At 49.6% G+C, this 13,138-nt stretch overlaps 1 protein-coding gene across 7 annotated transcripts in view; it reads right to left on the bottom strand.

The window, feature by feature from the left end:
* The window catches only part of MUC4 (mucin 4, cell surface associated), a 52,858-nt gene that overhangs the window by 20,317 nt on the left and 19,403 nt on the right, over positions 1–13,138 (bottom strand). For 3 of the 7 annotated variants that reach the window (XM_070406445.1, XM_070406444.1, XM_070406447.1), the window contains exons 2-10: positions 10,490–12,980; positions 8,222–10,111; positions 6,267–7,843; positions 5,095–5,223; positions 4,618–4,758; positions 3,188–3,321; positions 2,180–2,344; positions 1,241–1,399; positions 50–180 (exon numbers count right to left, since the gene is read on the bottom strand). In XM_070406445.1, coding sequence (XP_070262546.1) covers positions 50–180; positions 1,241–1,399; positions 2,180–2,344; positions 3,188–3,321; positions 4,618–4,758; positions 5,095–5,223; positions 6,267–7,843; positions 8,222–10,111; positions 10,490–12,980 — 6,817 coding nt within the window. Of the gene's footprint in view, positions 1–49; positions 181–1,240; positions 1,400–2,179; positions 2,345–3,187; positions 3,322–4,617; positions 4,759–5,094; positions 5,224–6,266; positions 7,844–8,221; positions 10,112–10,489; positions 12,981–13,138 lie in introns of those variants that run through there. The other 4 variants (XM_070406448.1, XM_070406446.1, XM_070406449.1 and 1 more) reach the window with 4 other exon arrangements.

The raw sequence follows: 13,138 nt of genomic DNA on the forward strand, positions 1-13,138 counted from the left end.
CACCACTTCCTATCACCTGCTCAGAGCTGACAGCCCCTCCCCATCCTACCTGGAGAAGCCCATGAGGACCCAGTTGTCTAGGTGCTGGGTCACATCCCACTGCATCCCACCACTTTGGTAGAGAAATAGGGCGAAGGATCTGCTCCCATCTGTGGAGAGGATGGCCTGGTAGGTGTTGGTCTGGGGGTTGGATGGAGACAAACATGGAGATGCCTGTGAGAAATCTGGAGTGTCCTCCCTGATGTCCCATCATTCACTCCTCACCCCTGCCTTGATGCACACATCATCTTTTCCTGGCCTACCTGGAGAAAAGGCATGGGCTTAACATGCTGACAAGTTTGGGAGTGTGTAGGGCACCTTTCACCTGTGGTGTCAAGCACCTAGCATGGTAGATTTGCCTTCTTTCTGACTTCTTTCCAGGGAGGGCGATAAAAGGCTCTGGGTTAGGAACCAGTTGGAAGACAGTTTGTATAAGAAAGAATCAGAAACCTGAGAGATTAGCCAAGACAGCAGAGAGCTGGGAGGAGGCCTATGTAGGTTCCTCAGGGATATTTAAGGACATTGTCCAAATGTCTCCTCAACCTGAACAGTGGGGAGGACCATAGCAGGCGAGACTGGAGGTTCTCTAAAGATGAATGGCAAGCACTATGCTTGTACAAAGGAGGTAATCAATGAACTTGTTGAATCAACGAAGAGACAATGACTTTAGAACAGCCACAAGGGAGGACTTCTGACTGTAGGAGCTGTGAGTCCCCAGAGGGAAGACCAGGGAGACTGTGTGGTGTGCCCATTTCCACTGGAAGGCATTACAGTTGAGAGCCGGCATTTGAAGTTAGAAAAACCTCAGTTCCAGGCCTGGAATTGTCATTTGCTAGCAGGGTGACCTTGAGCAAGTTGCTTAACCTCTCTAACCATCCTCTTTCTCATCTCTAAAATGTGGATAATATTATCAGGTTGGACCATATAAAATTGCCAATAGCCAGCCATTTGACTTACAAAAATTGTTTCCTAAATTTCAACCTCCTAATACCCAGTCCTCTGGGCTGCTGAGGTTGTGAACATACGGGGTTGGGGCATCCTGGTGCACGGTGAGTGCTCAGCATTGGGGCGGGGGCAGGAGTGCTATAATCAGCAATCTGGCCTGGGGTCAGAGAAGATTTTAGAAGATTGGCCCCTGCCTAGGATTCTAGGAAGTCTGACTTCCAGATGGTTCGCAGGGAGCTGTCCATGGGTCACTCACCCCAGAGGTCCGCTGGGCGGGATAGGCAGGGGCATTGGTCCATGTGACCTTTAGGGTCCACCTGGCTTTGTAGTTCCAGGTGTTTGTAAAGTTTTCAATCCAAGACTCCACCTGCTGGACTACAAGTGGTTTGTTGTCATCGTAGAGCGTCTCATATTCCTAGGAAAGGAAGACAGTTAAGGACAAGGAAATGAGGGTTTTGGCTCAACACCCTTGAGAGACCCCACTTTCTGCATGGTAATCCTAATCATTTTTAGTCTACCCACGTCTGACATCCTTCCCTCTCCCAGACCTACATTTTCAGTCTGTTCCTTGGATCTCAAGATTAATTCAAATTCAGCAGCAGGGAGGCCTAGGGTGTGTGGAGCGGAGAGTCAAGGCCCAGAGACCCAAGTCTTCTGGACTTGAACTCATGCATCTCTTAGCACAAAATGACTTGGATAGCATAGCCACCTCTGCCCACTTGAACTTCCCCATGTCCCATCAAAACTCCTTGAGGACAAGCATGTGTTTTTCCATCTTTCGACCTTCTATAGTACCTTGTCCATGGCAGGGGCACAGTCCACATTCGCCTGTGGGAGCTTTCATTATGTGCTCCCACTGACTGGAATCATTAACCCAATCCAGGAGCACACGCAGCGGTCTGGCTTGACTCGGGCTTATTAGGAAAGACCCCCTACAACCTTATTCTAAACTAAAACTCTGGATTGCCAACCCCCATCCCTGTCACCTGCAAGTCTTCTCATGGTTGTGTCGAGTATTCCTGAGTTTATGTAATAGCCCTCATCTGCTTCCTCCCACCCTCATATTTAAGCACCAATGCCTGTCCACACGGAGCCTGGCTCTGACAGCAGTAACACATGCACCTCCCTGCCCGGCTCTTTGTCTCTCCTTGTTGGTTTCTGGAGGATCCTGAATGCCAGACTTTGAAAGACCCACCTGGTAAAATATGGTTCCCTTGCGGCTGGAGAAATCAGCATCATCCCAGAATGGAGCCACCACAGCCAGACCGTCCCTGCCTGTGAAGCCACCAAGAGGAGGGTGGGGGTAGGAGAAAATCTGATACTCTGACTCCGGGAAAATGATCTGACCATTATCTGTGAACTGAGCATAAAAGTTCTTTTGGTTAACATTCAGAGCAGCCTTGGGACAGCTTCTCAAAAGTGTGACCCCCAAAGGCCTCTCTGGGTAGAACTTTAGAGGGTCAATAACCTCTGGAAGGTCATGTCATCCATCTCCCTGCCTGCCGGGAGAGCCCCTTTACTTAATTCTCACATAAATAGTCTATCCGCAGGACATTCTTCTAGTCCTAAGTCCCTCGTGAGGTGGTAAGTTTTGTCCTGCTTAGCATCAGGCCAGCCTGTCACAGAGCAGACCCCTCCGGGTAAATCCCTGAGGTTCCATCCTGAAGCTGGTGCCACATCAGATGGGGCTAAAAGGACCGAAACCCTCACCCCATCACTGCATCACACACTGTGTCCTGACTTAGTCCCTCTCGCTAAAAGCCACAGGGGCCATGACTGTCGTTCCAACTCTCTTCCAGGACTCACGGGTACCTGGACCAGGGAACCAGGAAATAATTACAGAAAATGTAAAATGCATCCGTTGTTTCCCAAGTAGAGCTTCCTGCTCATATAAAGGGCCCTGTAAAAACAGCAGAAAGCTTACTGGGCCCCGGGATCTCTTTACTGAGATGAACACTTTTGTTCGTGTGGGCAGGCGAGCCTTGCCTAGATTCATGTCTACCTTGGCTAACACTCTGACAGTAAAGACTGAATGCAAACTAAGCCAGAGGCAGGAATTCAGTAGGAGCCTAACAGTGTTGCTTTCATTTTCCATTATATTCCATCAGGATCACGGTCACAGTCACTGGGCCATCTCGGAGCCCTGGAAGGGGAAGCAGGGCCTTGGGAACACAGGTCATTTGGGCTGCAGCCTGGGACTCACGTAGAGGAAATCTCGGAGATAGGAGCCAAAAGGGAAGCCAATCTGGGGCTTGAAGAGCGGCGAGGTGAAGTCCACCCTCCTCCTGACAAACTCCTGGTCTTGAACACGTGTCCCATAGGGGAAGAGGGAAACACCTGGGCCAGAACAAAGAAGAGCAGGAAGTTCTCATGGACTGACAGGGATCCCCAGAGAATTTCCCCAGCTGATCCTCTACCCTGTCCTTTGTTCCCTTAACTGGGAGTCATCAAATCCTCCCCTCTCCCCCTTTCCACTTGTGTTTAACCCATCTCCTCATTTTACCACTTAAACTGGTACAGTCATCCTTCCCCAGTTTGGAGAAAATCAGGTCCTGCTGTCAGCAGACCAACACATTATTCTGCATTTGTTATGGCACTCATAATTCTTTTAAGGGTGAAAAGACAAAAACTCCTCCAAGGCAGTGAAGATGAGTAATTGAAAGACCATTTCATAGAATGAGACTTGTTTCCTAAGATGGTATTTCTCTAGATAAACTTGAAGACCCCCTAGAATTTGTCGTAGGATTCCTTAGAGGTCCTTGGGTAGTTTGAGAAACTTTGTCCTAAACATTTCTCAAATCGGTCTCCTTCTTTCCATACTTATTCTGTCTTGCTTGGAATACACAGCAATCTCTACACTGCTCTCCTGGCCTCCTGCAAATTCAGCCTTCACCCCAGCCACCACCCATAAATGCAGATCTAGCCACCTCCTCCCTGGTTCCTGTTATATACAAGCTTCCCTTACATCACAGCCTCACTTCTCAACACTCTTCACCTTCCAGCAATCCCAAATGTTTTGGGGATCTCCTCCCCTTGCTATACTGAGACTACTTCTCATGTCTACATCTTTATTCCAATACCTTCCTGCTGACTTGTTCCCCAGTTCCTATTAATTCTTTCTAGAAACCTCCTCTTCACCTTGAAACCCACCCCCGTCCCCCCGTCACTCCCTCACACACATACACATTCTTTAGGGGCCTTTCATTGCACGTGCCTAATATCCTGGGTTTATTCCTCTAATTGCAACCACTGAGGCAGCAAATGTCTCTTGCTGTACAGCACCTTGATCATTTTTGTCTTCACTACCTACCACAATGCCATGTACAAAGCCAACCCTCAGCACCCAACTCTGATGCTGTCTCATTTTCCCTCATGAGGCCCTTCTGACGTGAAAGAGCAGTCTGTGAGCAAGCAGGCTGAGACTAAGCATTCAGTCACATCACCAATTAAAGGAGATATGGGGAGTAGCTCAACTTCCCATGGCCCAGAAGGGACAGTGGAGATGTCCACAGAAATAATCACAAGGGGCCTTATTGGTAGATCCAGTCCATCTGCCACAACTACAAGCTCCACATCTAGCTCAACCCTCTCCATCCCAGGGTGGAAAGGTCCCAGATCTCTGGCATAACTTACCTTTCTCAGGCTTCATAGGGACTGGCGTAGTTGTTGAGCGTGTGCTGGGAGTTGAGGTTGTAAGGCTCTGGATAGTTGTTGAGAGTAGTGATGCTGCTGTGCTTCTCAGACTGTCTGTCGTCAGTGAAGCTGTGATTGTTCCTGGCATGCAGGAAGAGAAGACTGGAGTGGGTCTTACAGTCAGACAAAGCAGAGTCAAAAAGAAGTCACAGACTTTAGGAGCTGGAAGAGACAACTAGAAACCATCTTGTCTCTCTTCTGGTCATACCCAAATGACTCTCCGCAGATAAGCAGTTGTCTGCTAGGGCAGAGGGGATTGCCACCCACCACACCCCCATTCACTTTACCCTCTTGTGGACCTGACCTCAATCCTAAACTGGTAATGTTAACTCACCATTCTCTCTCAAGTGCTCCTCTAGGCCAAATTGAGCCAATGTAGCCACTGTAAGAGACCGAGACACTTTAGTCTCCACCTACCTGATGTATCAGTCTTCACAGTGGAGCGTGAGAATGCTGTGGATGGTGGGAAAGTACTGGTACCAGACAAAGGTGTGGGATGACCTGTGAATACGGTGGTGGAGCTCCAGGTGACTGCAGGGTCAGGGGCTGATTGAGAGAATAAAGAATTACCGGTTGAAGTACAGAAACTCAATATGGTCTGAACTTTGCACATATTACCAGAAGAAATAGAATCAGAGAAAGCAGAGCCTATCAATGGCTGTGGTATAAGCAATGTACTCATAGAATACTTCGGTGCTAAAGAAGTATGAGGAGTGGTCTTGATTGAGGGTAGGTTATAGGTGGAAATGAAAAAATCAGTGTGGAAAAAAAGAAAAGAAAATGTCAATGTGGATCCAGATACACTGTTACAACTATCTGTAGAACTCATATATGTTGGCCTTGTAGTAGGGTTGGTAGTAGAGGCTACCCTTTAAACATTAAAGGATGCTCAGGGGTGGGTGTGCTTGACTTGCTTACCGAGGCTGTTGGGACTTGCTTGATATTTCTCAGAGAGTTACTGACAGAAACTACAGTGGGAATGACCTATGCAGTCATGATTTCATGAATGACTGAGCTTGAGGGTGTTGCCAGGACTTCTCCACTTGTGGACAAGGTAGTAAAAGCAGAAAGAGAGGTGACAGGAGTAGAAACTGCAGTTATAGACAGTGACATAGGCTCTGATTTTCCTACAGTGGTTTCTTTTAAGAAAGGTATTGTAATAATTTCTGATGTCAGAAGAGGGTGGCTGACACAGGAAGAAACTGAAGTGGTGTTTCACCTAAAGGAGATGTCTCCTCAAAAACAAAGGCTGCAGGATTGTGCCCAATTGGTAAGAATAAGAAAGATGATGAGTTAATTGCTATAATGATGCAGGTTGGTGAGAGTCTGGCAAACTCAGTGCTCTCTGTCCCGTGGTTCTTAAAGAAGGTTGACGTTTCCTTAGTAGAGGTGTTGGAATACAGTGCTGTTGGTTGTCTATTTAAGTTGGAACAAACACAAATGATGAGAGTGACACAGAAGCTGTAGTAATAGAGAGAAATGTCCTTGTTTTTCATACAGTGGAATCTGTTGAGGTTGGTGCTGGCATCATTTTTTTCTTGGTGGGAAATTGGGCATGACAATAGAATGAGAGGAACCGGTTGTCTCACCTGAATGGGATGTCTTCTGAGGAAAAACTGATGTGGAGACATTTCGACTTGGTGAAGGTGAAAAGGTTGATGTGCTCATTTCTGTGATGGGGCTGGTTTGTAGATGATTGGTGATCTCAGTGATCACAGAGGGGTAGCTCTGTGAAAATGCTGATGTTTCCTTGGTAGAGGTGCCCGAAGAGGGTACTGACGTATGTCCACCTACTTCAGTTGTACGTAAGGTTTCAGAGGTGCCTGAGGAATAAGTTGTAGTTACAGAGAATGCCATGCCAATTGTAGTTCCCAGGGTAGTGCCTGCCATAGTTAGTGCTGGGATGGTTCTTGAGGTTGTCAGATGTGTGCTGCTGGCATTAGACGGGGATGAACTTGTTGCCTCACCTGAATGGGATGCTGTCTGAGGAGAACCTGAAGTCAAAATACTGCCACTTGGAGAAGAAGAAGGGATTGATGTGCTCATATCTGTCATGGTGCTGGCGGGTGGTGGTTTGGGGGTGCCAGTGCTCTCAGTGTGGTCGCTCTGTGAAGATGCTGATGTTTCCTGAGTTGAGGTGCTCAAAAGGGGCGCTGTTGTTGGCCCACCTGCTTGAGTTGTGTGTGGGGATTCTGAGGTGACTTCAGTAGAAGTTGCAGTTACAGAGGCTGCGGTGTCCTTCGTTGTTCCCACAGTGGTCTCTGGTGAGCTTGGTGCTGACACGATTCCTGAGGTTGTCAGAGGTGGGCTGCTGACACTAGAGTGGGATGAAGTTGTTGTCTCACCTGAATGGGATGTTGACTGAGGAGCTCCTGACGTCAAAACAGTGCCACTTGAAGAATGTGAAGAGGTTGATGTGCTCATTTCTGTGATGGTGCTGGTGAGTGGTGGTTTGGTGGTGCCGGTGCTCTCAGTGTGGTCGCTTTGTGAAGATGCTGATGTTACCTGAGTTGAGGTGCTCAAAAGGGGCGCTGTTGTTGGTCCACCTGCTTGAGTTGTGTGTGGGGATTCTGAGGTGACTTCAGTAGAAGTTGCAGTTACAGAGGCTGCGGTGTCCTTCGTTGTTCCCACAGTGGTCTCTGGTGAGCTTGGTGCTGACACGATTCCTGAGGTTGTCAGAGGTGGGCTGCTCACACTAGAATGGGATGAAGTTGTTGTCTCACCTGAATGGGATGTTGACTGAGGAGCTCCTGACGTCAAAACAGTGCCACTTGAAGAATGTGAAGAGGTTGATGTGCTCATTTCTGTGATGGTGCTGGTGGGTGGTGGTTTGGTGGTGCCGGTGCTCTCAGTGTGGTCGCTTTGTGAAGATGCTGATGTTACCTGAGTTGAGGTGCTCAAAAGGGGCGCTGTTGTTGGTCCACCTGCTTGAGTTGTGTGTGGGGATTCTGAGGTGACTTCAGTAGAAGTTGCAGTTACAGAGGCTGCGGTGTCCTTCGTTGTTCCCACAGTGGTCTCTGGTGAGCTTGGTGCTGACACGATTCCTGAGGTTGTCAGAGGTGGGCTGCTCACACTAGAATGGGATGAAGTTGTTGTCTCACCTGAATGGGATGTTGACTGAGGAGCTCCTGACGTCAAAACAGTGCCACTTGAAGAATGTGAAGAGGTTGATGTGCTCATTTCTGTGATGGTGCTGGTGGGCGGTGGTTTGGTGGTGCCGGTGCTCTCAGTGTGGTCACTTTGTGAAAATGCTGATGTTACCTGAGTTGAGGTGCTCAAAAGGGGCGCTGTTGTTGGTCCACCTGCTTGAGTTGTGTGTGGGGATTCTGAGGTGACTTCAGTAGAAGTTGCAGTTACAGAGGCTGCGGTGTCCTTCGTTGTTCCCACAGTGGTCTCTGGTGAGCTTGGTGCTGACACGATTCCTGAGGTTGTCAGACGTGGGCTGCTGACACTAGAATGGGATGAAGTTGTTGTCTCACCTGAATGGGATGTTGACTGAGGAGCTCCTGACGTCAAAACAGTGCCACTTGAAGAGTGTGAAGAGGTTGATGTGCTCATTTCTGTGATGGTGCTGGTGGGTGGTGGTTTGGTGGTGCCGGTGCTCTCAGTGTGGTCGCTTTGTGAAGATGCTGATGTTACCTGAGTTGAGGTGCTCAAAAGGGGCGCTGTTGTTGGTCCACCTGCTTGAGTTGTGTGTGGGGATTCTGAGGTGACTTCAGTAGAAGTTGCAGTTACAGAGGCTGCGGTGTCCTTCGTTGTTCCCACAGTGGTCTCTGGTGAGCTTGGTGCTGACACGATTCCTGAGGTTGTCAGAGGTGGGCTGCTCACACTAGAATGGGATGAAGTTGTTGTCTCACCTGAATGGGATGTTGACTGAGGAGCTCCTGACGTCAAAACAGTGCCACTTGAAGAGTGTGAAGAGGTTGATGTGCTCATTTCTGTGATGGTGCTGGTGGGCGGTGGTTTGGTGGTGCCGGTGCTCTCAGTGTGGTCGCTTTGTGAAGATGCTGATGTTACCTGAGTTGAGGTGCTCAAAAGGGGCGCTGTTGTTGGTCCACCTGCTTGAGTTGTGTGTGGGGATTCTGAGGTGACTTCAGTAGAAGTTGCAGTTACAGAGGCTGCGGTGTCCTTCGTTGTTCCCACAGTGGTCTCTGGTGAGCTTGGTGCTGACACGATTCCTGAGGTTGTCAGAGGTGGGCTGCTCACACTAGAATGGGATGAAGTTGTTGTCTCACCTGAATGGGATGTTGACTGAGGAGCTCCTGACGTCAAAACAGTGCCACTTGAAGAATGTGAAGAGGTTGATGTGCTCATTTCTGTGATGGTGCTGGTGGGTGGTGGTTTGGTGGTGCCGGTGCTCTCAGTGTGGTCGCTTTGTGAAGATGCTGATGTTACCTGAGTTGAGGTGCTCAAAAGGGGCGCTGTTGTTGGTCCACCTGCTTGAGTTGTGTGTGGGGATTCTGAGGTGACTTCAGTAGAAGTTGGAGTTACAGAGGCTGCGGTGTCCGTCTTTGTTCCCACAGTGGTCTCTGGTGAGCTTGGTGCTGACACGATTCCTGAGGTTGTCAGAGGTGGGCTGCTCACACTAGAATGGGATGAAGTTGTTGTCTCACCTGAATGGGATGTTGACTGAGGAGCTCCTGACGTCAAAACAGTGCCACTTGAAGAGTGTGAAGAGGTTGATGTGCTCATTTCTGTGATGGTGCTGGTGGGTGGTGGTTTGGTGGTGCCGGTGCTCTCAGTGTGGTCGCTTTGTGAAGATGCTGATGTTACCTGAGTTGAGGTGCTCAAAAGGGGCGCTGTTGTTGGTCCACCTGCTTGAGTTGTGTGTGGGGATTCTGAGGTGACTTCAGTAGAAGTTGCAGTTACAGAGGCTGCGGTGTCCTTCGTTGTTCCCACAGTGGTCTCTGGTGAGCTTGGTGCTGACACGATTCCTGAGGTTGTCAGAGGTGGGCTGCTGACACTAGACTGGGATGAAGTTGTTTTCTCACCTGAATGGGATGTTGACTGAGGAGCTCCTGACGTCAAAACAGTGCCACTTGAAGAGTGTGAAGAGGTTGATGTGCTCATTTCTGTGATGGTGCTGGTGGGTGGTGGTTTGGTGGTGCCGGTGCTCTCAGTGTGGTCGCTTTGTGAAGATGCTGATGTTACCTGAGTTGAGGTGCTCAAAAGGGGCGCTGTTGTTGGTCCACCTGCTTGAGTTGTGTGTGGGGATTCTGAGGTGACTTCAGTAGAAGTTGCAGTTACAGAGGCTGCGGTGTCCTTCGTTGTTCCCACAGTGGTCTCTGGTGAGCTTGGTGCTGACACGATTCCTGAGGTTGTCAGAGGTGGGCTGCTGACACTAGAATGGGATGAAGTTGTTGTCTCACCTGAATGGGATGTTGACTGAGGAGCTCCTGACGTCAAAACAGTGCCACTTGAAGAATGTGAAGAGGTTGATGTGCTCATTTCTGTGATGGTGCTGGTGGGCGGTGGTTTGGTGGTGCCGGTGCTCTCAGTGTGGTCGCTTTGTGAAGATGCTGATGTTACCTGAGTTGAGGTGCTCAAAAGGGGCGCTGTTGTTGGTCCACCTGCTTGAGTTGTGTGTGGGGATTCTGAGGTGACTTCAGTAGAAGTTGCTGTTACAGAGGCTGCGGTGTCCTTCGTTGTTCCCACAGTGGTCTCTGGTGAGCTTGGTGCTGACACGATTCCTGAGGTTGTCAGAGGTGGGCTGCTCACACTAGAATGGGATGAAGTTGTTGTCTCACCTGAATGGGATGTTGACTGAGGAGCTCCTGACGTCAAAACAGTGCCACTTGAAGAGTGTGAAGAGGTTGATGTGCTCATTTCTGTGATGGTGCTGGTGGGTGGTGGTTTGGTGGTGCCGGTGCTCTCAGTGTGGTCGCTTTGTGAAGATGCTGATGTTACCTGAGTTGAGGTGCTCAAAAGGGGCGCTGTTGTTGGTCCACCAGCTTGAGTTGTGTGTGGGGATTCTGAGGTGACTTCAGTAGAAGTTGCAGTTACAGAGGCTGCGGTGTCCTTCGTTGTTCCCACAGTGGTCTCTGGTGAGCTTGGTGCTGACACGATTCCTGAGGTTGTCAGAGGTGGGCTGCTCACACTAGAATGGGATGAAGTTGTTGTCTCACCTGAATGGGATGTTGACTGAGGAGCTCCTGACGTCAAAACAGTGCCACTTGAAGAGTGTGAAGAGGTTGATGTGCTCATTTCTGTGATGGTGCTGGTGGGTGGTGGTTTGGTGGTGCCGGTGCTCTCAGTGTGGTCGCTTTGTGAAGATGCTGATGTTACCTGAGTTGAGGTGCTCAAAAGGGGCGCTGTTGTTGGTCCACCTGCTTGAGTTGTGTGTGGGGATTCTGAGGTGACTTCAGTAGAAGTTGCTGTTACAGAGGCTGCGGTGTCCTTCGTTGTTCCCACAGTGGTCTCTGGTGAGCTTGGTGCTGACACGATTCCTGAGGTTGTCAGAGGTGGGCTGCTCACACTAGAATGGGATGAAGTTGTTGTCTCACCTGAATGGGATGTTGACTGAGGAGCTCCTGACGTCAAAACAGTGCCACTTGAAGAGTGTGAAGAGGTTGATGTGCTCATTTCTGTGATGGTGCTGGTGGGTGGTGGTTTGGTGGTGCCGGTGCTCTCAGTGTGGTCGCTTTGTGAAGATGCTGATGTTACCTGAGTTGAGGTGCTCAAAAGGGGCGCTGTTGTTGGTCCACCAGCTTGAGTTGTGTGTGGGGATTCTGAGGTGACTTCAGTAGAAGTTGCAGTTACAGAGGCTGCGGTGTCCTTCGTTGTTCCCACAGTGGTCTCTGGTGAGCTTGGTGCTGACACGATTCCTGAGGTTGTCAGAGGTGGGCTGCTCACACTAGAATGGGATGAAGTTGTTGTCTCACCTGAATGGGATGTTGACTGAGGAGCTCCTGACGTCAAAACAGTGCCACTTGAAGAGTGTGAAGAGGTTGATGTGCTCATTTCTGTGATGGTGCTGGTGGGTGGTGGTTTGGTGGTGCCGGTGCTCTCAGTGTGGTCGCTTTGTGAAGATGCTGATGTTACCTGAGTTGAGGTGCTCAAAAGGGGCGCTGTTGTTGGTCCACCTGCTTGAGTTGTGTGTGTGGATTCTGAGGTGACTTCAGTAGAAGTTGCAGTTACAGAGGCTGCGGTGTCCTTCGTTGTTCCCACAGTGGTCTCTGGTGAGCTTGGTGCTGACACGATTCCTGAGGTTGTCAGAGGTGGGCTGCTCACACTAGAATGGGATGAAGTTGTAGTCTCACCTGAATGGGATGTTGACTGAGGAGCTCCTGACGTCAAAACAGTGCCACTTGAAGAGTGTGAAGAGGTTGATGTGCTCATTTCTGTGATGGTGCTGGTGGGTGGTGGTTTGGTGGTGCCGGTGCTCTCAGTGTGGTCGCTTTGTGAAGATGCTGATGTTACCTGAGTTGAGGTGCTCAAAAGGGGCGCTGTTGTTGGTCCACCTGCTTGAGTTGTGTGTGGGGATTCTGAGGTGACTTCAGTAGAAGTTGCAGTTACAGAGGCTGCGGTGTCCTTCGTTGTTCCCACAGTGGTCTCTGGTGAGCTTGGTGCTGACACAATTCCTGAGGTTGTCAGAGGTGGGCTGCTCACACTAGAATGGGATGAAGTTGTTGTCTCACCTGAATGGGATGTTGACTGAGGAGCTCCTGACGTCAAAACAGTGCCACTTGAAGAGTGTGAAGAGGTTGATGTGCTCATTTCTGTGATGGTGCTGGTGGGTGGTGGTTTGGTGGTGCCGGTGCTCTCAGTGTGGTCGCTTTGTGAAGATGCTGATGTTACCTGAGTTGAGGTGCTCAAAAGGGGCGCTGTTGTTGGTCCACCTGCTTGAGTTGTGTGTGGGGATTCTGAGGTGACTTCAGTAGAAGTTGCAGTTACAGAGGCTGCGGTGTCCTTCGTTGTTCCCACAGTGGTCTCTGGTGAGCTTGGTGCTGACACGATTCCTGAGGTTGTCAGAGGTGGGCTGCTCACACTAGAATGGGATGAAGTTGTTGTCTCACCTGAATGGGATGTTGACTGAGGAGCTCCTGACGTCAAAACAGTGCCACTTGAAGAGTGTGAAGAGGTTGATGTGCTCATTTCTGTGATGGTGCTGGTGGGTGGTGGTTTGGTGGTGCCGGTGCTCTCAGTGTGGTCGCTTTGTGAAGATGCTGATGTTACCTGAGTTGAGGTGCTCAAAAGGGGCGCTGTTGTTGGTCCACCTGCTTGAGTTGTGTGTGTGGATTCTGAGGTGACTTCAGTAGAAGTTGCAGTTACAGAGGCTGGTGGGGTTGGTGCTGGCGTTGTTTCTGAGGATTACAGAGATTGTATGGTTTTATTGATTTAACCATTCCTAATATTTCTCCCATCATCAGTTAGTCATAGTCCTTAATAGCTTTGCAAAGATTGTGTATATCTTAATAGTTTGTCTCCGGTGCCAATTCTTTCAAAAGGATAGCCGTCAATT

Source organism: Myotis yumanensis, unplaced genomic scaffold (genome assembly GCF_028538775.1).
Source record: "Myotis yumanensis isolate MYYU_CA2020_CCGP unplaced genomic scaffold, mMyoYum1.0.hap1 SCAF_2, whole genome shotgun sequence".
NCBI lineage: Eukaryota > Metazoa > Chordata > Mammalia > Chiroptera > Vespertilionidae > Myotis > Myotis yumanensis.